This window comes from Hyperolius riggenbachi, chromosome 4, assembly GCF_040937935.1.
Source record: "Hyperolius riggenbachi isolate aHypRig1 chromosome 4, aHypRig1.pri, whole genome shotgun sequence".
Taxonomy (NCBI): domain Eukaryota; kingdom Metazoa; phylum Chordata; class Amphibia; order Anura; family Hyperoliidae; genus Hyperolius; species Hyperolius riggenbachi.
Genome location: NC_090649.1, coordinates 477,389,151 through 477,412,804, shown reverse-complemented (window position 1 = coordinate 477,412,804; position 23,654 = coordinate 477,389,151). Strand labels below are relative to the sequence as shown.

At 39.2% G+C, this 23,654-nt stretch overlaps 1 protein-coding gene across 6 annotated transcripts in view; it reads right to left on the bottom strand.

Annotated features, from left to right (window-relative positions):
* The window catches only part of PROX1 (prospero homeobox 1), a 143,664-nt gene that overhangs the window by 107,461 nt on the left and 12,549 nt on the right, over positions 1-23,654 (bottom strand). For 4 of the 6 annotated variants that reach the window (XM_068232956.1, XM_068232952.1, XM_068232958.1 and 1 more), the window contains one exon: positions 15,201-16,983. In XM_068232956.1, the coding sequence (XP_068089057.1) occupies positions 15,201-16,916 (1,716 nt within the window). In that variant the 5' untranslated portion in view covers positions 16,917-16,983. Of the gene's footprint in view, positions 1-15,200; positions 16,984-21,531; positions 21,551-22,331; positions 22,416-23,654 lie in introns of those variants that run through there. The other 2 variants (XM_068232955.1, XM_068232957.1) reach the window with 2 other exon arrangements.

Genomic DNA, 23,654 nt, shown 5'->3' with positions numbered 1-23,654 from the left:
TTACCCATGTGGACTTAGGAGACTTTCATTAACTTTAGGCTAAACGGAGTGAGCAAATACAGGAGCGTTTGCCATTTGTTAATGTACTTATATTCAAAGAGGGCTTCTTAGCCACATATGTGAAATAAAAGCACCAGGAAATGTGTGAGGTGGGATATAACCGATGGTAGAATATCAGTAACATTTAGCGATATTCGACTATTTCAGAGCGTTATTTGAGAGAGCAATATTTTACAGCTAAACTTAAAGTGAACCAGAGATGAAGCACCCTCATGTATTTTACTATATAGATCAGTGGGAACATTAGAGAAAACACCTACCCTGCTTTCTGTTTCATCCTTCACTGCTCAGCCTGCTTGTTATCAGCCCTGATAAAACTCCAGACTGAGCATTCAGTCTGGCTTTGCTCAGGAATGATTATAGCTGAGTCTGTCTTCTCTGATGTCTTTTCAAGCCCAAGCCTGCCCCCTTCTGGCTCTGCTGTAATGACTCAGCTATAATGATTCCTGAGCAAAGCCAGACTGAATGCTCAGTCAGGGATTTTATCAGGGCTGATAACAAGTAGGCTGAGAAGTGAAGAATGAAACAGAGAGCAGGGTAGGTGTTTTCTCTAATGTTTCCACTGATATATATGGTAAATACATGAGGGTTCTACGTCTCTGGTTTACTTTAACCCTACTTTGTCCTCCCCTCCAAGCCTAATCCCCCGAAGTCTAACTTTTAAACCCCCCTTCCTGACCCCTAACCTTAACTGCCCCCGTCCCCTGGTGCTAACCTCCTTCCAGATGCCTAATCTTAACTGACAACCCCCCACCCCCCTTGCTAATCCCCTTCCTGATGCCTAACCTTAACCACCCCCCAGCACAAACTCCTTCCTGACGCCTTAACTTAACCACACCCTCCGCCACAAACCCCCTTTAACTGGCACCCATCACAATAAACAATTATTTTAACGATGAACAGAAATATTAGTGTTAAAAAATAATGTTAAGGATACATTTTGCACTCATTTACATTAGTGCCAATGGCAGCACACAGATTGTCTATTTACCACAGGCACCCCAATGTCCTGTTCCCTTCTAAGCCATCCAATCAAAATTGGGCCCTTTTACACTTAATCAGTTGCTCTCAGTTAAAACGGAAAGAAAACTGATTTTCAAAGTAATGCCCATGTTTTCCTATGGCACCTTTTACACTTAACGCGTTTAACTGAAATCTTCTTCCCAATGCACTGCTATGGAAAAACCGCGTCCCAACGCATACCAACGCGTACTAACACACACCAACTGATTAAGTGTAAAAGGGGCCTTACTGTCCCCAAATCATGTCCCCTCTCTGTTCTTAGCTGTGGGGGTTTCACTCTCGGACTCCCCCAGAGATAAATCAGGATGTAATGTGGTCCTAGGCAAGGTGGTAGATCCCCCCATGTGGTCCTTTTGATAAGCTGTAGTGGAGAGAAGTCAAAGAAGGTGGCAGGTTGGCCCCTTGATAGCCACTAGGCCCCAGGCACCTGCCTAGGTTGAATGGTGAACAATCTGGCACTGGACTCTCCCCCTTCCCAGCGCTACTCAAGCATCAACTTATGCAAAAATAATAGGAAAATGGAAGGTTGGAGGCTAGGTGAAAATTAACATTTTTTTCACCACTTCAGCACATCTGAGTATGGGTTAGTGATGACTTATTTACTACTGTACACATGGTGACAGAGATAATACTAGTAGTGTACGGTAAGTATACAGAAATATTGATCAGGTTGTACTGTCACTAGATCTGATCCTTAAAGGATACCCGAGGTGACATGTTACATAGTTATTTTGGTTGAAAAAAGACATACGTCCATCGAGTTCAACCAGTAGACATGGTTGTGACATGATGAGATAGACATGAGTATGTACAGTGCCAAGCACACAAATAACTAGGCTGTATTCCCTTTTTTCTTTCTCTGCCTGAAATGGTTAAATATCAGGTATGTAAGTGGCTGACTCAGTCCTGACTCAGACAGGAAGTGACTACAGTGTGACCCTCACTGATAAGAAATTCCAACTATAAAATACTTTCCTAGCAGAAAATGGTTTCTGAGAGCAGGAAAGAGATAAAAAGGATCAATAGTTCATAGATTTTAGCTCTGGCATACTTCAATGAATGTGTCATTGAGCAAAAACAAAAAAAACAGTTAAAACTTAAAAAGTAGATTTAAACATAAAATAAAACTGTGGAATATCTTAAAAAGTGTTTTAGGAGAAGCAAGATGGATACAATCGTTTATTTCATTAGTTTATTTTCGCCTCAGGTGTCCTTTAATGATTGCTTCGGGTGACATAGGATTTATGCCTTTACAGTAAGGCAGGAAAAGCAGAATGCTGATTGCTGACCTCATACAGGGAGATTTTAATGCAGCCATTGTATCTGATAAATTATCTCACTGACAATGTAAATTTAATGATTAGTTTGCTTTATATTTGATTATAAACGATCAAAATTTTCAGGGGGTTTTATTTGTTAATTTTGCTGAATTCTGTGGAAATAATGATGGCAGCATTAATTTTGGGTCCGCTTTGAACCGCACGTTTAACTGATATGTTTGTGTTAATGCACCAATCACAGTATCACTAATGCATCTTCATGTGTTTTTGGCCGACGCAGGATATACGGTACCCGACCGTTTCTTGCTACCTCTCATTTTGGTCCTTCCTCCCAAGTTGGGAAATCAGAAAAAACTTGTTTTAAAGAAAGTCAAAAAATGTATCGAGCAGTTTTTTAAATTTAGCTTTTAACTACTCCTCCTTTCTTTTTCCCCCAATGTGCTTTGAAAGTTCTCTAATATCTGCCAGTTCTGCTGCTGCAATAGTGCTTGAAGGAGTTGTCCTGCCCCCCCTACAGCGGTATGAAAAACAACAGACTTTTACCCAATCACAGCCTGTCTATTCTGCATTTTTTTTAGAGCTGCTTAGATGCCTGCATTGTCCTCAAAGCTGTCAATCAAGCATTTATAGAGGTCAGTCTAATGCATTGACAATTATTCAGAGAAAATGGCTAAATAGAATATACAGTATATATATATATGTGTATTTTTTTTAACTCAATAATTTTAAAATGACAAGTCACATTTAAAAAGGTATAAGTTATAACTATTAGTCCACAGTTTTTAAACTTTACCTAACTCCATCCTAAACTCCTGAATAGCAGTCAGGTGACACAGCTGGGGGGGTCAAATTACAACTTGTGATTAGTCACAGTTAAAGGGATACTGTAAGGTGGTTGGGGGAAAATGAGTTGAACTTACCCGGGGCTTCTAATGGTCCCCCGCAGACATCCTGTACCCGCGCAGCCATCGATACTCCGGCCCCGCCTCTGGTTCACTTCTGGAATTTCAGACTTTAAAGTCTGAAAACCACTGCGCCTGCGTTGCCGTGTCCTCACTCCCGCTGATGTCACCAGGAGCGTACTGTGCAGGCACAGACTATACTGGGTCTGTGCAGTACTCTACTGGTGCCATTAGCGGGAGCGAGGACACGGAAATGCAGGCGCAGTGGTTTTCAGACTTTAAAGTCTGAAATTCCAGAAGTGGACCGGAGTCGGGGCCGGAGCATCGGTGAGTGGCTGCACGGGCACAGGATGTCTGCGGGGGACCATTAGAAGCCCCGGGTAAGTTCAACTCATTTTCCCCCAACCCCCCTACAGTATCCCTTTAAAAAGGTATCTATATATATAAAATCGGATGTATATGTGTGTGTGTGTGTGTGTGTGTGTGTGTGTGTGTGTGTGTGTGTGTGTGTGTGTGTGTGTGTATGTGCCGCGATCACTCGAAAACGGCTGGACCGATTTGAACGAAACTTGGTATACAGATCCCTTACTACCTGGGATGATAGGTTCTGGGGGTCTCGCGGCCCCCCTGCACACCTGGGCGGAGCTACAAACAGCAAATCAGATTTCACCCATTCAAGTCAATGGAAAAAATGTAAAAGGCTGCCATTCTCACAGTAATCAAGCCAGAGTCCCCACACTTGGCACAGTTGGTCACTTGGTGACTGAGGTTACAAATCCAGGAAAAGTGGGCGGAGCATAAAACAGCCAATCAAAATTCAGCCATTCATTTTAAATGGGAAAATGTAAACTGCAGCCATTCTTACACTGTTAATCGCAGGGTTCTCAAACTTGCCACACTTGGTCACTGGGTGAATAAGATTACGATTTAGGAAAGTGGGTGGAGCCTACAACAGCCAATCAAAATTCACCTATTGCGTTTAAAAGGGGAATATTTAAACTGCTGCCATTCTTACACTGTTTATGGCAGAGGCTTCAGACTTGCTGCAGTCAGTCATTGGGTGACTGGGGTCCAAATTCACTAAAGGGGCAGGGCCACAAACAGCCAATCAGATTTCTTTGCTGGATAAACTGTTACACAAAGTGGGCGGAGCCAAAAACAAATTTTACTGGGAAAATATAAACTGCAGCCATTCTTACACTGTTAATGGCAGGGTTGTCAAACTTTGCACAGTTGGTCATTAGGTGAATGAGATTAAGATTTTGGAAAGTGGGTGGAGCCTACAACAGCCAATCAAAAAATTCAACTTTTGATTTTCAAAGGGAATATTTAAACTGCTACCATTCTTATACTGTTAATAGCAGATGCCTCAACCCTGGTACAGTTGGTTACTGGGTGACTGGGGTTCAAATTCAGAAAGGGGTGGAGCCACAAATAGCCAATCAGATATACAAAGTATTGATACCAAGGACCCCAAAGCTGATAAACTTGGTAATTGAGTGATTATATGTCAAGGTTACAAAAAGTGGGCGGTGCCAGAAACTTATTTTTTTACATGGCAGGGTTCCCAAACTTGACACAATTGGCCACTGGGTGCCTGGGATTATTATTCAGAAATGTGGGTGGAGCCTACAACAGCCAATCAAAATTCACCTATTGATTTTCATGGGGAATATTTACATTGCTACCATTCTTACACTGTTAATGGCAGAGGCCTTAAACCTGATACAGTCAGTAATTGGGTGACTGGGGACCAAATTCACTAAAGGGGGTGGAGGCACAAACGGCCAATCATATTTGTTAGATTGATTTCAGCTATTCTGTTATTGGCAGGGTTCTCAAACTTGACACAGTTGGCCACTGGGTGACTAGGATTAATATTCAGGAAAGTGGGTGGAGCGTACAGCAGCCAATCAAAATTCATCTTTTGATTTTCAAGGGGAATATTTACATTGCTGCCATTCTTGCACTGTTAATGAAACAAATTATTATACAGATAAGTGGGTGGAGCCTAAAAAAAGCCAATCAGAATTCACCAGTTGATTTTCAATAGGAATATTAAAATTGCTGCCATTCTTGCACTGTTAATGGCACAAGCCTCAAACATGATACAGTTGGTCATTGGGTCACTGGGGTTTAAATTCAGAAAAGGGGATAGAGCAGGCATGGGCAAACTTGGCCCTCCAGCTGTTGAGGAACTACAAGTCCCACAATGCATTGCAGGAGTCTGACAGCCACAGTCACACTCATAAAGGCAAATGCATTGTGGCATTTGTAGTTCCTTAACAGCTGGAGGGCCAAGTTTGCCCATGCCTGGGATAGAGCCACAAACCGCCAATCAGATGTGTTTCATTTCACTGGGAAAATACAAATTATTGATGCCAAGGACCCAAAGCTTACAAACATGGTCATTGAGTGACTGTGTGTCCAGGTTACAAAAAGTGGGCGGAGCCAAAAACAAATTTCACTGGGAAAATGTAAACTGCAGCCCTTCTTTACTGTTAATGGCAGGGTTCTCAAACTTTGCCAAGATGGTCACTGGGTGACTGAGATAAATATTCAGGGAAGTGGGTGGAGCCTATCATAGCCAATCAAAATTCACCTGTTGATTTTCAAGGGGAATATTTAAATTGCTGACATTTTTACACTGGTAATAGCAGATGCCTCAAACCTGCCACAGTTGGTCATTGGGTGACTGGGATTCAAATGTTGGAGAGGGGCGCAGCCACAAACAGCCTATCTGATTTGTTTAATTTCTATGGGAATATAGAAATTATTGATGCCAAAGACCCCAAAGCTCACAAACTTGGTCATTGAGTGTTTGTGCGTTAGGGTTAGAAAAAGTGGGCGGAGCCAAAACCGGTCAAATGCATACACGGGCAGGCAGTTCCAGGTCATTAGTGGGCGCAGACAAATACAAATTTCACTGGGAAAATGTATACTGCAGCCATTCTTACACTGTTAATGGCAGGGCTCTCAAACTTTGCACAGTTGGTCACTGGGTGACTGGGTTTAATATTCAGAAAAGTGGGTGGAGCAAACAAAAGTGAATCAAACTTCACCTAATGTTTCTTAAGGGGAATATTTAATTGCTGCCATTTTTGCACTGTTAATGGCACAGGCCTCAAACATGCTACAGTTGGTCATTGGGTGACTAGGGTTCAAATTCAGAAAAGGGGGTGGAGCCACAAACAGCCAATCAGAATTTTTTTCATTTCAATGCAAATTATTGATTCCAAAGACCGCAAATCTCACAAACTTGGTCATTGAGTAATTGTGTGTTAGGGTTAGAAAAAGTGGGCAGAGCCAACACTAGCCAAATACATTCCCGGGCAACGCCGGGCAATCAGCTAGTAAGTTATAACTATTCAGTGTCCAAGTTTGTAACCTTTACCTAACTCCATCCTAAACTCCTAAATGGCAGTCAGGTGACACAGCCGGGGGGTCAAATTACAACTCGTGATTAGTGTCACAGATGAGGGGGAATTAGACAGGCTAAACTGTCTAAGTACATACAGGGTGCATTTCTCTATGTTTTCCTTGGCTCATATGCAATTAACCTTTTCTCCTGAGTTTTCTCCTAGGTGATATTTTTAAACTTGTCACTAAAATGCTTTTTAAGCCACCAGAAAGTAAGAAAATACTCGAAAATTTTGGTAGTACTTTTTCACTTACGTTTAGGTACCTTTTTAGTTGAGAAGTGCTGTAAAGTTATTTTAAATCAAAGATGAAAAATGATCTCCTAGGAGAAAACTCAGGTGAAAAAGAGAAACATTGCATATAGTCCCTTCTGTCCTGTGCAAGAGTCCAGCTCCACTTTAAATCCAACTCTACGATTTAACTAATTCTCACTCGCTCATGCTTGGATGTATCAATATCAACAGTGTGACGATCTGATTCAGACAAAACTAAAGGAAATCTCACCACCGCAGTATCAGATTCCTCTGAACCAGGATTTCTCTCAACTCAGTCCTCAGTAGGCGTGGCAATGTGTAGGAGAAGCTTCTGATTTGCTGTGATGACCTCCTGGTTTGATGCATGACCATGACCAACAAATCCGAACCTTACAAAGCTATTAGCTGATAAAACTGACCACATGCTTCTACGTGAGTTTTAAGCATTGCCATCTCTAGTCCTCAAGTAGCCCCAACAGAGCATGTTTTGCAGAAACCCACAAGCATTCATAGCTAGAGTAATTAGTGTCTCAGCAGAGATCATTAAAGCAGATCCGAGATGAAAAACTAACTATAACAAGTAACTTGTCTATATAACTTATCTAAAGTTTAGATAGTTTACACAGCAAATCTAGCTGCAAACAGCTTTAATAGAATATGATTGATTATTCCTGTGATACGACAGCAGCCATGTTGTTTGTAAACATTATACAGAGGCAGGCTTATCTGTATCTTGAGCAAAAAACCTAATCCCCCCTCCTCCTCCCTCCTCCCCTTTACCTCCGAAATCTCTAGCTAGTAATACCTCCCCCTCCTCCTGACTGAGCTCCCATGAGCCCTTGCTACTGTCTGAAAGTGCCTTGGCTCTCTGAAAACCTGTGGGCGTGTCTTCTTTAGTTTATAGGGAATTCGAGTATTAAAACAAAAACAAAAAAGTATTTGGCTTGAGGAATGCCCTATAAACAATAGGAAAGGAACACAATTATGCAATTAGTAAAAGTTCATCTCGGATCCACTTTAACTACCTCTGTGGATTTCCACAAAACATGCACTGTTGGTGGTACTTGAGGACTGAGTTGAGAAATCCTTCTCTAAAGAACTGTGTATGTGATTTAAACTTCTGGTGTCCAATCATAACAATTATATTCTTGGGGAGGAATCAAGCTTGAAGACTCAAGGTGTAGCAAAAGCTTCTGAACTCAAGAAGTGCTTTTTACAGATTTTGTAACCCCTAAAACAATATCTAAAAAATTCCTTTTTTACATCCTGAAGTTCAGAAGATTACAGAGAAGCGTTATGGTAGAAGCACAACTTTGAGTTGATCCCTCCCCACCATTGGTTCCTATGCTGGTCACACACAGAAAAAAGTGGATACATTGATCACGATATTATTTTAACTCAATGATCATTTGGCAGGAGATCCATTATCAATACCTACATTAGGGACTGCTTCCACTAAGTGCAATTGGGCATCATGAATATTCACTTTGAAACTGTAACCAATGCCTGTCAACGGATTCAATTCCATTGATTGCCAATTTGCCATTGCAGTGCAATGCAGGAAAAATATGGATTGCATGCTGCAGAATTCTGCGCAGAAATACACATGCAAGAAAACTGTTGCGGAATCCAACATGTTCGAGGAAATAGATAGACCCTTAAAGCGGTATCGTCACCATAAAAATCAAATTTCAACAGCAACTGGTCTGAGTGTATTAAATGATAAAGATGCTAATCCTGCATTCAAAACTTTCAAAACGTTTTCTGCTGTTATAATTTGGAGTTATCATATACCTTAGGAGCACTGGCCCTTTAGTAGTCGGTGCCAAAGAATTGCATGCTGGGGGTGCTTTTTACCTACAATATATTCCTCCTCTTCCCTTTATTTTCCTGTCTGTTGCTTATCTGAAACCTGATCCCCTGCTCACTTGTGTTTACAAGCAAGGCTGAGGCGACTCAGCGATTGGAGGAGACAAGAAAAAAAGTAAAGGGCAGAAATGACATCATGAGTTAGACTTAACTGTGGGCAAAAGATATGGCCCCCACCAGGATCAGAATTCTCATCATTTACTATATAACATTCACTGAAATCAAAACGTGGACAGTATAATACATGTGTTATGTAAGTAGATGAAGTATTTATCTACTGATATATGTATTTTTTTCCCTGGAATAGTATGGCTGATCCTACTGCTTTAAACTCATTCTCAGCATGACCCAATGTATAGGACATTTCTGTTAGACAGGAAGTATTAAAAGGTGACATCTTGGAACAATTGTGCATCTTACTTTGCAAATTATCGATTTTTCAGCGCCTGCAAAGAAAATCTACTCTGCATCGGATCCTTGCAAAATCGTCATCATATTTGTCTGACATAAAGCAAAGAACTGCTCACGTGTAGCTTTCTGTCATAAGGACATGCCATGATTATTACAAATTTGCTTTCCAAATGCCATGACATCCATATCACAAATCAAACGGCGTCATGGCAGGAATCAATATGTGGATTACAGGTTACAACTCTCGCTATCGTTTAAATAACACAAGCCGTAAATTACCTTTCATGATATGATGTAGTTGTAGAACAAGTAGTTCCAAGTGGCTAAGGAGGGCCAAAGAGAGCAGAATACAGAGACAGATCAGCATGTCAAATCACCATAAATATTCAGACACACGGAAAAGTGGAAAACGGTTATTCCGCAACTACTGACAACACTCCATTCCAGTCAACATGACATAACTTTGGTATAATAACAGGTATGTTTTCACCAAACTCTATACAAATGTACACTGAAACTAACCAAACGCCAAAATTCCTTAAACAACAGAACCACAATAAAAAAGTATGTTATCACAAATTTTGAGTCTACCTCCAAGAGAAAAAAATAATGTTTTTGTTTTGGACTTCGGTTGGGTTTTAATTTTCAACCGTTTCCCCATATAGTGGTTGATTCAGAAAGCTTTTCTCTTGAACTATCTCATCTTACTTACATACTCGCATATAAGCCGACCTGTGTATAAGCCAAGGTACCCACTTTTCCCTCAGTAACAAAGAAAAAGTGATTGACTCACTTATAAGCCCCCTCCCCAGTATAGTTCTCTCCACAGCAGCCAGATGTTCCCTCAGTACAAGTCAGCCCACCTCCACTTAGTCAGATGGGCCCCAAGGATGGTGCAGCGGTGTCTCAAGATGTCACTAGATGGTGTCATAGACAGACAGCAGTGATTGCCACACAGAAAGAACACTCAGATAATTGCACCCCTGACACGCTGCTTGCACGCTCCGCTCCACAAGCCAGGACACACAGGTAGTCCTGAGTAGTGCACTCTGCACACCATGTTGCAGGGGATGAGGGGCACGGACACAGCAGAGAGGTAGCTGGCAAGAGCAGGTTCACTAGTGCAAGATCCTTACACTCCTCTGCCAGCAACAAAACCTGCTCCACCATCCATTCTTCTCCACTGACTCGCATATAAGCCGAGGGGGGTAACTTTTCAGCACATTTTTTGTACTGAAAAATTAGGCTTATACGTGAGTATATACAGTAATTTGCACCTTAGCTAATTCATGAGATGTTTCGATAGGGGCCAGTAAGCAATTTATATTTTCTCCTGAGTTTTCTTCTAGGAGGTAATTTTTCATCTTCTATTTAGAATAACTTTCCCGCATTTTGCAATTGAAAAGTACCAAAAAGTAGGTGAAGAAGTACTATCAAAACTATTTTAAGTATTTTCTTGCTTGCCGGTGATTTAAAAGGCATTTCATTAACAAGTTTGAAAATATCTCCTAGGAGAAACCGCAGGAGAAAAAGTTAACTGCATACAGGCCGGGGACCCTAATTCAATTCACTTCTTCACCTAAGTTTCTCCTAGGTGATATTTCCACTCCTTATCAATAAAATGCCTTTTAAGCCACCAGCCAACAGGAAAATATTCTGAACAATTTTGACAGTACTTTTTCCACCTACTTTCGGTATATTGTTTCATGTGCAAAGTGCTGAAAAGTTATTTTAAAGCGGAATATAACCCTGCATTTCAACTTTGCTCTAAAACATTATTTACAGTATATTATATGCAACCAGCATTTTTTTTTTTACTAGACCAGCATTGGAAGGGTTACACAGCGCTTTAAAGTTCCTGGAGAGAACTGCAGACGCATCCGAAGCTTACATAGATACATTTTGTTTACATAAATGTATCTAAGTGTGGCATGTGACTCACTCTCTCTGACTGAGAAGGAGCTGGAGGACAGCCAAAGAGTGTGTAACATTTATCACTTGTTACATTCTATTTAGTTAAATGTATCTATCTGAACTTCTGCATATCTCTCCACCAAACTTTAAACCTCTGTGTTTAACCCTTCCAATGCTGGTCTAGTAAAAAAAAAAATGCTGGTTGCATATAATATGCTGTAAATAATGTTTTAGAGCAAAGTTGAAATGCAGGGTTATATTCCGCTTTAAACAGACGATAAAAAATTATCTCCTAGGAGAAAACTTAGGAGAAAAATTGAATTGAATGAGGCTCATGGAGAGATATATCATTAGTTTAGACAGATAAAAGGGTCTATTAACTAAAAAAATATGGTAAAATTTACGTGTGCAGCCATTTTTTGTGAATTGACACAGAGAACAGATAAATTATGAGTTAACTGAGTCAAATAAAAATAAAAGTCATGAGTGAAATCAGGTAAGTACAAATAAATCAGGAGTTAAGTCAGATAAAGAGAGATAAATCATGAGTAAAGTCAGATAAGTTGATTGGTAAAATAAGAGAATTCATGAGATAAATTGTGTGAATCAACCCCAAAAAGGGGGTGTATCACTCCACATGGACAGAGAGTAAAATAAACATAAATACAATATTTTTTTGTGGCGCAGGGGAGACTTAGAACCTCACATCGAGGTTTTTGTGGTTTCCTTTATTTCCATTCTCCAGGAAATAAGGCAACATATCTTTAGTGGAGATAAAGACATTAGCAACAATCTAAAAAAGCTCCTAACCCAATTCCAAAACTAATATCTGGATTTGTCTTTACCTTTCTGGTCATGAACTGAGACTCTGGAGTTTAGTACAGCAGGCCAAATACAAGCAAACACAGGCATCATTGGGCGCTTGGTCCTTACTTGAGAAAAGATCTGCCCAAAGATTTGATGTTACACCAACAATCTAATGTGCATGCACAATTGTAACCTACAAACTTCTTCTACAAAATTGTTAAAAAAATATTCAAAAAACACCAACATCATTTCAATATTTTTGATGTCCATGGTACCTCATAAATTGAAAAATGGTCTACATAAACCTCAATATGAATTCCTAACGGGGCACTTTATATTACTGCTATGCTAAAAACCTCCATTGTGCACTGCTTCCCAATTCTCCTCCTCCTCCTATGGTACTACAGCCCGATTTGAGCCTTGGCCTCCTTTATGGTCCTGCCCCATACATCTTCTGTTTTGATTTCCGAGGCCTCTCTGAAGGTTTCTTAACAGATTGGTTTTTCACGAGAACAGTTGGTTAGCCTTTTGCCAGCCAAACCCCCAGACTTGGAGGACTAGGGTATTCTATGTAGTCTGGAACATCACCTTTGACCTGTTCGGCTAGGGAGGCCCTACCAGTAGTAGGCTACCACCGGCATAGCTCTCAGGTTCCCTTGTTCCCGTAAGCCCCAACACTGTGACAAAGTAAGGATACGTTTGGGTATCCAATGCTCATGTTTAAAGGCTAAAACTTTCACAGAAGACATACTGTTTCTAAGTACAGCAGCCTATACATCAGCGATTTGATTTTTTTTTTCAACTATTTTTACATATTGCATAGTTATGAGATGAATGTGGTCCTTAAAGTGACACTGAAACGAAAACAAAAAAAACTTATGATATAATGAATTGTATGTGTAGTATGGATAATTAAGAAAAAATTAGTAGCAAAGAAAAGAGTCTCATGTTTTTATTATCAGTTATATAGCTTTATTTAACATTGCATCATTCTGATATTTACAGTTTGCAAAATACACTCTGTATTTTAAACTATACAACAGAGCAGAGCTAATGAACATCCCTGCACCAAAACCTTAACAAACAAGAAACAGTGAGAGACAGGCTGAGATAAGTGCTTCAGAAAACAGCACTGTAGCCAACCAAGCTTGGTCGGAGAGCTTAGAGTAGCTCTTTTGTATAGATAACAACAGAAGTTTCTTAACTCTTCCTGTACTGGAAACAATATGAGACTCATATCTGTGCTACTAATGTTCTGTTTCTTAGCTGTACTACACATACAAATCATTATCTCACAAGATTATTTTCACTTTCAAATTCCCTTTAAGAAGTAAACCTGAAGGTTATAATACTATAATAGCATAATATTTTACAAAAAACAATAACATTAAAGGCAAAATGTGACCTAATTCGATAAACCATTTTTTTTCCTTCATTTTTTTGCAGGAGATGTTTTCTAATCTTATCTGCAAAATATTTTTTAAACTTTTTAAATAAAAAAAGACCAAAAAAGTAAGAAAGAAAAGTAATCTAAAACTTAATTTATATTTTGGACACGTGGGACAGCTAAGGTCTAAACATGTATTTTAATGACAAGATGCAAAAACATCACCTGTAAGAAAACTAAGGGGAAAGTTTATCTCTGAGAAATACATTATAAAGGTTTCAACTTTTTGAACTGTTGATGTTGAGTTATTGATAAACCATCTTCAATATATTTGTAATTGTGTCATGCTAAGCCCATGATATACATATATTAAAAAAACCTAAAAGCTACAGGATTTAGGCCTCTTTCACAGTGGGACGGTGTGTTTGTGCGACGTTAAGGTCGCATAATGTGCCCCTAATGCAACGCATTGAAAGACTGTAACTTGGACGTTATAGTACATTCTTTAGCCCTGCGTTTGATGCGCCGTTTTCGTCGCACAGTGATGGAACGAAAACGGCGCATGCGTTACATTAAAAAAAAACATTACTGAGCATGTGCAACACACACAACGCCGCGGATTCATTGCTAAACGCACAGCATGCGGCACTTTCTAAATATTGCTACACGTTTCGCACAACGCAACGTGTGCACTGTGAATGTCGCACAGAATTAATATTGCTGTGCGTTAGTCCACGTTAAAACATTTTCTAGCGTGCGACTTTAACGTCGCACTGTGAAAGAGGCCTTACTTGTCACAAGTTCAAAGTTATATCTGTTTGCTGACATTGGCCCACATGCAATCAGTTTTTCTCCTGAGTTTTCTCCCTAGGTTTCTCCCTACTTTCACACGTTATCATAAAATGCCTTTTAAATATTTTGATAATACCTTTTCACTAACTTCTGGGTACTTTTTGAACTGTGAAATGCTGAAAAGTTATTTTAAAGAGAAAATAAAAATTATCTCCTTGGAGATATCTCAGGAGAAAAAGTTAATTGCATATGGGCCATTGATTATTTTAGAATCTTATTGTTTCAGAAGACTTCTTTCAATACAGGCATATTTGGTTGCAAATAAGAGTCCTACCTTCAGTGCCTATGGTAGGTAAAATTAGATGCTTCATCACGTTTTCAATCACTGTGTCTCTTTCTGTGGTCTTACCAATTATAATAAAAACAGGAAGTGAGGGAATCTGTCCAGCTACCACTGAAGTTAAATGTATTGCAGTCTGTGGTCCTTTTGGAGAAATTCTCCAACTTCCTGTATGCAGTTACACATAAGCAGGAAAAATCTGTCCATCGGGAACATAGTCTAAAAAAGTTTTTGCTGTAACTCCTTCACCACTAAAGTGGACCAATTTATTCTATAGAAGTGGTCCTGAAAGAGAATACATGGAGAATCGTGTGATCAGTCTCATCAGGTGATCCATTTATAAGCCTCTGGTTGCAATTGTGTAATTATGACTCCTCTTTTCCGTTTTAGATTACACTGGAAATAAAAAGTTTGACATGATCACATGATTCTGAACCTTCCAATGATAGACTTGCAAATCAATGACCTAATGAAATTGATCACATTCTTGTTCACGATTTCTCCTCTAGAAGAATAAATTGATCAATCCCCACTATTTAATTACAGAGCTTCGTACTATAATAATAATAATATAATATAATAATAATTTTCTCAGATGAGGCAACTCTTTTTGTGTCTTCTTTACGTCTATAAGCCATGAAAATTATAAACTTGTTTATTAACTTACCATATCTAGACAATAGAGCCAAATACATTGTTATTCTATTTCTTAACACCTAATAAATGCTTTAAAAAGGATATTGCACTTCCCGAGTAAGGTGAAATATCAGACATATCTGGCATGTCTCCACACTCCGATTTGATGAAGGACAGTGACAGCCCATCGGTTGAACTGGGTGGGTGTGCTGGAGAGCAAGGATGGTGGTTCATGTGATGGGATGACATCTTGGTCCTCAAGCTGGTAGTCTCCCTGGTCAAGTCTAAGGATTCTGGGGATGAACGGTCTTTGCCTTGAAAGGCTGATGATGGGGCACCCAGAGGGTTCGGAAATGGGTAACCCATGAGTGGAAGAGGGAATGGGTGGCGGAAGGAAGAGGACGAGAAGCTGGCAGCTGAGAGAGGGGACTGATGCAATGAAGGATGGTGGCTAACAGGTGGAGGACCAGAGGCAGACTGCTCGTTTGAATTTTTTCGGACAACTAAAGGCAGAGCTTCAGTTTGGTCATTAGAACTAGGCATTGGAACATTGCCAAATGTGTCCATAGGGGTTGGAATGATGACGTCGCCAAAGCACTGCAGACGTGGGTTGGTGGTGTGAAAGTTATGGTTCTCTCCATTGATTGCAAATCTGGCCTGAGGAATTTGGAGGGGTGGGAAGACCTGAGGAAGTTGGCGTATGGGCTTGGCAGAAAACACTTTGACTACCGTGTCCACTACCTGTGACATGGCTGTGTTAAGTTCTTGTTTTAACGTTTCTGCCAAGTGTTTACCTTCAGGATGGAAAGTGCTATGAAAATGATCTTTGTCTTTAGGTCCCTCTCTTTTTGGTTGATTATCTGGTGCTAAGTCATGCTCCCTGATAAGAGCTCGGGCAATGAACTGTGCGGGATCTAAGTCAAACATCTCATTGTCAGACCTGCCCAAAGAATCATGGGCCCTGCCATCAATGAGTTCAGAGTGCATGCTGTCTTCGGAAAGATTACCATCTTCGTTATTCTCAGAGTCAGTGCTATCGTAGATCTGGTAGAACTTCTCCTGCAGCTGGCGCAGCTGTTTTTGCATGTCCTCCAGCTGCTGTTTCAGCTGTCTGCGCTCCTCTCGCTTCTGCTGTTTCCGAGCCGAAACCAGCTGCTGGAAACTCTGTTGCTGCTGTTGAGGCAGTTTCTGCTTGCGCTTGTTCTCTCTATAGCTTTCTCGGGGGCTTATGGACCGAGGGGCTCCCTCTCTTTCATTTTCATTGCCCCTCATGGCCACATTTGGGGAATGGCTCATACCTCTAATTATATTTTCAACCCGGGCACGCTTTGCTCTCAGGTGTTCATCACACAACCGATCCATATCATACTGGCTCATCGTAGGCCTGCCAAAAGGGGAAAGACACTCTTGGGGGCTGTCTCTTGAAGAGTTGCTGCATACATCCTCCTGATGGATCTCTGAGCCTGTGCTGGAGAGCCCACTGGCTTGGAAACTGGGCTCATTGCCACCGTTTTTGTTCATGTTATTTTTCAACAGCTGGGAAATGATGGTGGCTCCTGGAAAAGACATCATTGCATCTTCATAGGAGTTCGTTCTCTTCAGCAGCTTGCGCAGTACATTTGACTTTTCCCCATCTGTGTGCTGCACCACCGAATACTCAACATCCTGCTCGGAACCTTGGGAATTCATGGCACTGAGAAATGTTGCTCTTGCTCTAGCAAAAAATGCAGATGCTGTCCCTACAGTCCTTTTTACTCCAATGTCAACTCTTCTTCTCTTGGTTTGCCTGCTTAAGAGGGCTGGGCTGTCATGGTCAGGCATCACTGGACTGTTATTGTGCCATCTTCAAAAGCTTGTCAGCTGGGCACAGCTCGAGAATCCTGGGACCCTGGCCAACAGAACAAAAGGACTGATGAATCATTTTCTTTAAATTTCTCCAAATTTCCTGACCTCAATCCTGAATAAAATGCAAAATGCATAGGCAGGGGGATTTATGGCACATTACAATTATTGCAATTTATTATGCACTCTGACTGAAATGAAACATTTTTAAATATTTCTGCTTCACTGGTTTAAGATGGATTAAGATTTAGAAAAAAAAACCACAAAAAACATGAATAGAAAATAAAATAAAATAAAATTGAAAAAACAAAAACGAAAACCTGCTTAAGCACTTGTAATATGATTCCTTGGAGCAAATGCTTAACAAGATACAGTTTATCTTCACAAGGAACAGTGGATTAGAAGAATCCTGCTATAGACAAGACATTGATTACATTTAGACCTTATGGGCATAAATGAAATTAGACACAATAAAAAAAGAAATAAAGAAAAGAAGAATACAAATGCGTGTACGTTAACATTTTTATATGAATGGAACAAAAATTATAGCTTTGCAAACAGGTTTTTCTTATTGTTAATAAATCTTTTGGAACCTGGACATTTTTAAGCATTCAAAAATTACACTGTACAGAATGATGGGCAAGACACACTTTAAATTTTTTTTAATTCTCCTGTAAAAACCAAACATTTTCTATACTAAACAACCTTCATTCCCCAGAGATGAAATAGAGTTGACTGCTGCCCATGATATTTTTCATTAATTTAATAAAAAGAAGGTGAGTTACTAAAACAGTAATCTGTCCATTGGCCCATGGATCATGAAGCCATTGGAAATATCCAGTCAGCAGTAAGCTGATGAAAAAAAAATGAAATAAATGCTCTAAACATGGTTGGTTGAGGAGAATACTAGTTCAATGGACCAGTGTAAAAATTACGCCAATATTGAACAACCAAGAATTTTTGGTTAAGTTAAGTTAGTACCCCAAAATGCCCAAGTTAGAAAACTCTTCTCTGTGAAATTTACTGAAAATACGAAAAGGAACTAAGTGAGAACTAAAATGTAGAATATTTTATCTTAACATCATTGGATGTTTCAAGTAAACACAACTCTGAGAAACCATTTTGTCAGATGCTCCTATACCCTATGCTCACTAGGATGTTCAGTGTTGAGACTGAAGACCTTAACAAATATTTAAAAATGCCGTCACATTTTTAAGTAACTCAAGAAAACCAACTGGTGTGATACATTGAATATCATGGTTAATACTCTCACTAATTCCAGTTCTTTATCCTCAAATGCAAACTGTGCCTTTTCTAGCGGCCTCCCCCCATATTCCTCCTCATCCCTAAATATGGTCCATTGCTTTATTTGAAAAAGTGTGTGCGTTTGTGTGTGTGTATCTTTCCTTAGCATGGGCTTTGGATGGCAAGTGACATCATCTTTGTCCAACATATTGCCGTGGAAGTTCATTTGTATATAATTTTTTTATTTTTTTTGCTTTGCCCAAATTATCCCTAGGAATAAGGTGAAGCAAGATACAATGCTGTCCTTTAAAAAAACCAAAAAAACCTTTGTAAAAGTCAACTTTATGGTTGAACTTTCAACCACCTTTCCTTTTCTGTGTGTCTCTCGAATGTTCCTCTCTTTCCCCCACCCTCTATCTCTCTCTCTCGTCTGTCTCTTTTGCTCTTAGTTCTTCCATTCCCTTTTCTCTTTTTCTCTTTTCTTGAGATAAAATTGAGCTTGGCGAAAAACTGGGCCATTTTTCATGGCATGTTTACCTAATATTAAACTTATGCATTTGCTTAACAGAGCACATCTTAGAAATCATAGGGTATATTGCCAAAGGCTGCCTGCAGACTTTTTGGAATTGGTCCCATCTTTTTCGGTTCACCTGTAAAAACATCTACGCGCTCCCTAGGACTGCATCTGTGGCTAGTTTTAAAGGATGACTGTTCATGCAAATAGGCATCATTTCAGCATGACAAAACCATCACTTATCAAGACAGTAGTCATCAGATGCACACACAAAAGATAGGTCAGTGTGGAGGAAGATGGCAATTTCGACACAGGTCAACAATATTTCGAGACTGCCAGAAACCATTATGATAGCAAGGGATAAAGTTTTTTTTTTTAATTTGCTTTTATACTAGCAAACAGACACAGCCAATGGAGAAAATAAAATACGCATTTAGAGGAGTAATTCCAATTGTTATGGAAATCTATTAGTACAGAGCTCATCTAAAAAATAAAAATAAAACTATACCATTCAAAAGAAAAAAATAAAAACGGGTAAAAAAATACATTTGCTATAACACTGAGTCTACTTTTGGACTGAAAATAGGCCAAAAATGTATGCTAAAATACACACAAACTCATAACTGCACACTGTCACATAAGTCTGCACCTACATACAGGTGGGAGTGTTATATATTATAGAACTATTTTAATTCCCTGACTTTCATTCTTATGCACCTGTCCCAGTTAACATAATCGTACAGCGTTAAAGTTACGCAATAGCCGCCATGTACTGGGCTGGGCTGTTAAATTTTTCTATGAACATAAACTTGTTAAATAACTTTGTGTGCTAGTGGGCAGATAATCAATAAATAATGCATATGTTAATTCATAGTGAGCTATGAAATGTTTTTAGTTATTAAATAAGCATAAGCAGAAGATCCATGTGTCAAGTGATGCTAACATTCACTGTGCGTAAATGACAGGCAGGTAAGATACTTGCATAAACTATAAAGGCAAACTGATTAAAATAACGTCTTCAACTTAAAGGGTTTAAACTATGTTTTTTTTTTTTGGTTTTTTTCCTGGTCGGTTGGCCACTGATAAATTGACCTGTTTACTTACATGTAGGTGGATGTAGAATACACATGTTGATCTTGTAAAAATTATCTTTGGATTCAAAAAAATTTATGTGAACATGAACATCCAGTAATTTCATTAGAAACAATTTTCCACTAGCATGTTTTTACAGTAATAATGTACCTTTAGGTATTACTAACGTTTTGCTTTTATAATTTGAGAAAAGTTAACTTGCCAGACCTATTGCTTGAATTTGTTGAATTCACTGCATAATATCTATGATAGGCTGTAATAGATGCATTTTAGTATAGCAAATACATTTAGAAAAAAGTTTAATTTAAAAAAACTCTACAATTTTTAAACAAACAATGTGTACTCTGCACTGCGTGCTACATTAGGCGTAAAATAGACCCGTTTTTTTCTTTTAAATACCAAATAGACAGTGGTGAGTTTTTTGAAAGCACATAAATATCATCTGTATTCTCAGATGCATTGCTTTTACTATCCTTTACTTGGGATACACAAACAAAATTATACCTTTTCACGTATTGAAAAAGTAAATAGATGTAAGTTACAACTAACATTTCCGTTACTTATTTCTGGATATTTTACATTCTAAATATTCTAAATGTATTCAACCACTATTGAGAAAGCATTACATGTTTTCAAAAACATTTAGCCTACGAATGTATATGTCCAATGTATTACTGTCGATACCTGCAGATATATCCCAAGCACTAAAGAGATATTTGACTCTTCCAAGGTATAAAAACAAAAAGGTTTCTCAAAATTATGTAACTTTAGCATCTCTTAGTATCTCTTTGGCTTAATGAGGAATTTGTTTAAGCAGTTTTAGCTCTCACTAAACCATAGAAAAAAAATATACAAAAAGACTTGCTTTTTCCCAAATATCCCTTTCATTGTGCCTGAGCTACAATTTAGAAAAGCACATGGGGATAAGTGTGGCAATACTACTTGTGACATACATGTGTTGTACGTTTCTGGATGCTTAGTAGGAAAAAAAAAACATTTAATTAAAAAATAATACATTAATAAACAATAGTACATTTATCTTGATTTTTTTTTTTTTTTTTACAAAAATAAGTTAAAATCAAAACTTAAAGCTGCAAATACATCCACACTTTTGAAAATATTCCAAATAATGAAAAAAAGCAAATGTAAACAACCCAGTAACAGGTGAGATCACTAATAGCTATCCAACTATTCAATAGGGTTGAGTGAGAGATAACAGATAACTTCATGCTAGTAATCAAAATAATTGTTTTTACACTTCGTAGTAGAAAAACATAAGCCATATCGATAATCTGTAGAGCATTTCAACTAACAAATAGCTACTGAAGTTCAAGAGATATAAAAAAGCCCAGGGTAAATGTCACTTTTTGGGATAGAATAGAAGGACTTAGGGAAACTATGGGCACAACAGTTTGCTAGTTTATCAAGCGTAGAAAGAGTTAAACATCACAGTATTCTAAACTAATAATAATAATAAAAAAAAGGCTGCTAGCGTCAAGTGCAATGTAGCTCTGCCATAAAACTAAGCCTCTCAATTGTGCTCCAGGTTATCTTACACCTTTTATATCTTAAGTTCCTCTCTGTATGATTAATAAAAAGGAGAAGTATGGCGTATACAAAGGGATACAGAAGTAGAAGGTGGAACTGTCACTGATAAGCTGTTGCTATTTAAATGGATCAAATGCAGCTTTGGGTCTGAACAGGTTTAAGGTAATCTCAAAAACAGCAGAATCTGCGACTCACCCACGGGCAGGTTGGGGTGCAGAACAAGTGGCTCTCTAAGAAGAGTGATACGTTTATGATCCACATGACCTGCGCCCTTAAGCACAGTGCAAAGCTACAAACACAAATCAATCCTGCCTCGTTAATACCACCAGAAGTACACCATAAACGTCAACGACAGAGGAGATCAACAAAGTATTGCTTGGTTAGTTGAAAAAAAAAAATTGGACCAAGGAACTGTTAAAAAGGTTGAAGGACAGATCTGTCTCTTGGGGCCACCATAATGCATTTTTAAAAAAAAAAAATAATAAATATATCTATGTAATTTTATCAACATTGTTAACCTTTAATAACACCACACTGAACAAAAGGTACAAAGATATAAAAATGTGCATTTAAGATTGTCTTTTGGGGCGGAGGAGCTTGTACTATAGGAATAAAAAAAGGTCAAAATGGAGATTAAGACATCTTGTTTTTATAAAAAAAAAAACGAGTAGTAGAAGCTTAGAGCCAACCACCAGCAGATGTAGCACAGAAATCGACAGTGACCAAAATGAAAAAATGTCAGCGGTAGCCAACAGAGAAATGTATCCAGTGTGTAGAGGGCCAACACAGATCTAATTTAGGCATTAGTGGAAAAAAATGGGCAGAATAGATGGTCAACGCTATCTTTATCTACTGTCAATAGTTTATGAGTTCATGTCGTTTGTACAGCCCAGGAGAACCGTCAGCTGCATTATAAACGCACTAAGGAACTTGTTAACTGGCTTAACTTATAAATGGAGAAGTCGAGATAAAGGAAAAAACTACAAAAAGTTTACCTTGTAAACTTTCCAGCCAGCTGCACAGGTTAATGATGGCCAGGTAAGTAACTGCCCCCATCCGCACGACATATGGATTCCCCTAAAAGGTCCACAACCAAGTGAACATAGATTTTCCTACCCCCCCACCCTTTCCTCCCCCTTAGTTTGTAGAGTGTGATGATTAATCACAATGGCTCTGTACTCGACATGCAAATAAGCCTGATACAAAATGTCTCACCAGTCTCTTTTTTTTTGAAAGTCCCTTTGCAGAGCTGGGTGTCCTTATCTGGGAGCTGACCATAAACTCATAAACCACTCTACAATAGTCGTCTGGTAAGAATCTACTGAATGAAAAGTTGCACCTGTCTTTCTTGACACAACGCACCTGTCTTGTGTTGCCCATGCGCGGTTTGTTATGGTCTTACAAAAGCTTAGCAGACAGAAGACAGGAGGGTGGGGGGGTGGGGGGGCTGAGTTGTAAGGGAAAAAAATCTTTCATAGCAAATTAGTCATCAGCTGCCTTGAAATGAGTTTAATCTTGCAAAGCAAACAAGCTCAGAAGAACAAGAGAAAATTAAATAAAAAACGTTACAAAGGAAAAAAATAAGAGGCAGATGCACACACACACACACAACCACACACACACACACACACACACACAATGTGACAAGTTGTGTGACTATGGTGAGAAGTTTGCAGAAGGATGCCGGCTTCCCCCATAGCCAAACTTCCAAGGGAAAACAGTGAGCCTTCAGTCTCTGCTCTGAGCAGCTATGCATGAAAGCAACAGCATGTGCTCGTTTTGTGTCTCGAAAGCGTTCCCGCTACCAGCAGTTATCTCACTACGGAACGCACTTGATCTGAGTTGCTCTGTTGTCCAGCTTTCAGCGAAGGCTCTCTTGCTACAACACAAGGGGACTAGTGAAGGAAACGCTGCCCTGTTTACATGAAGGCTTGCAACTGATCTCTCTATCTAGTGAATGCAGACCACCATCTCAATAACCTCGGGGATGCTTGGGATGTCCTGTGTGAGGTGCAGAAGATCAGGCCCCTCAAGCTATCACTATGGGGACCATCAGCCATCCTTCTTCATTCAAAGAGCTAACCTTACTCTACACAACCCACCAAAAAACTGGGTGGATGCCAAAGTCAAGGTGCTCCGAAACACAGTCACGATGATTAACATGCATCTTAAGCAGACCCAAGATGTTCAGAAAAACTGATGCTGAACAGGCATCACCCACTACAACTTTTACACCATTTCACTTTTAACCTGAAAAGAGACCTAGGAAGTCACCTCTGATAAAATTCCCCATGGCTAAGACAGAGCAAAGTACTGAT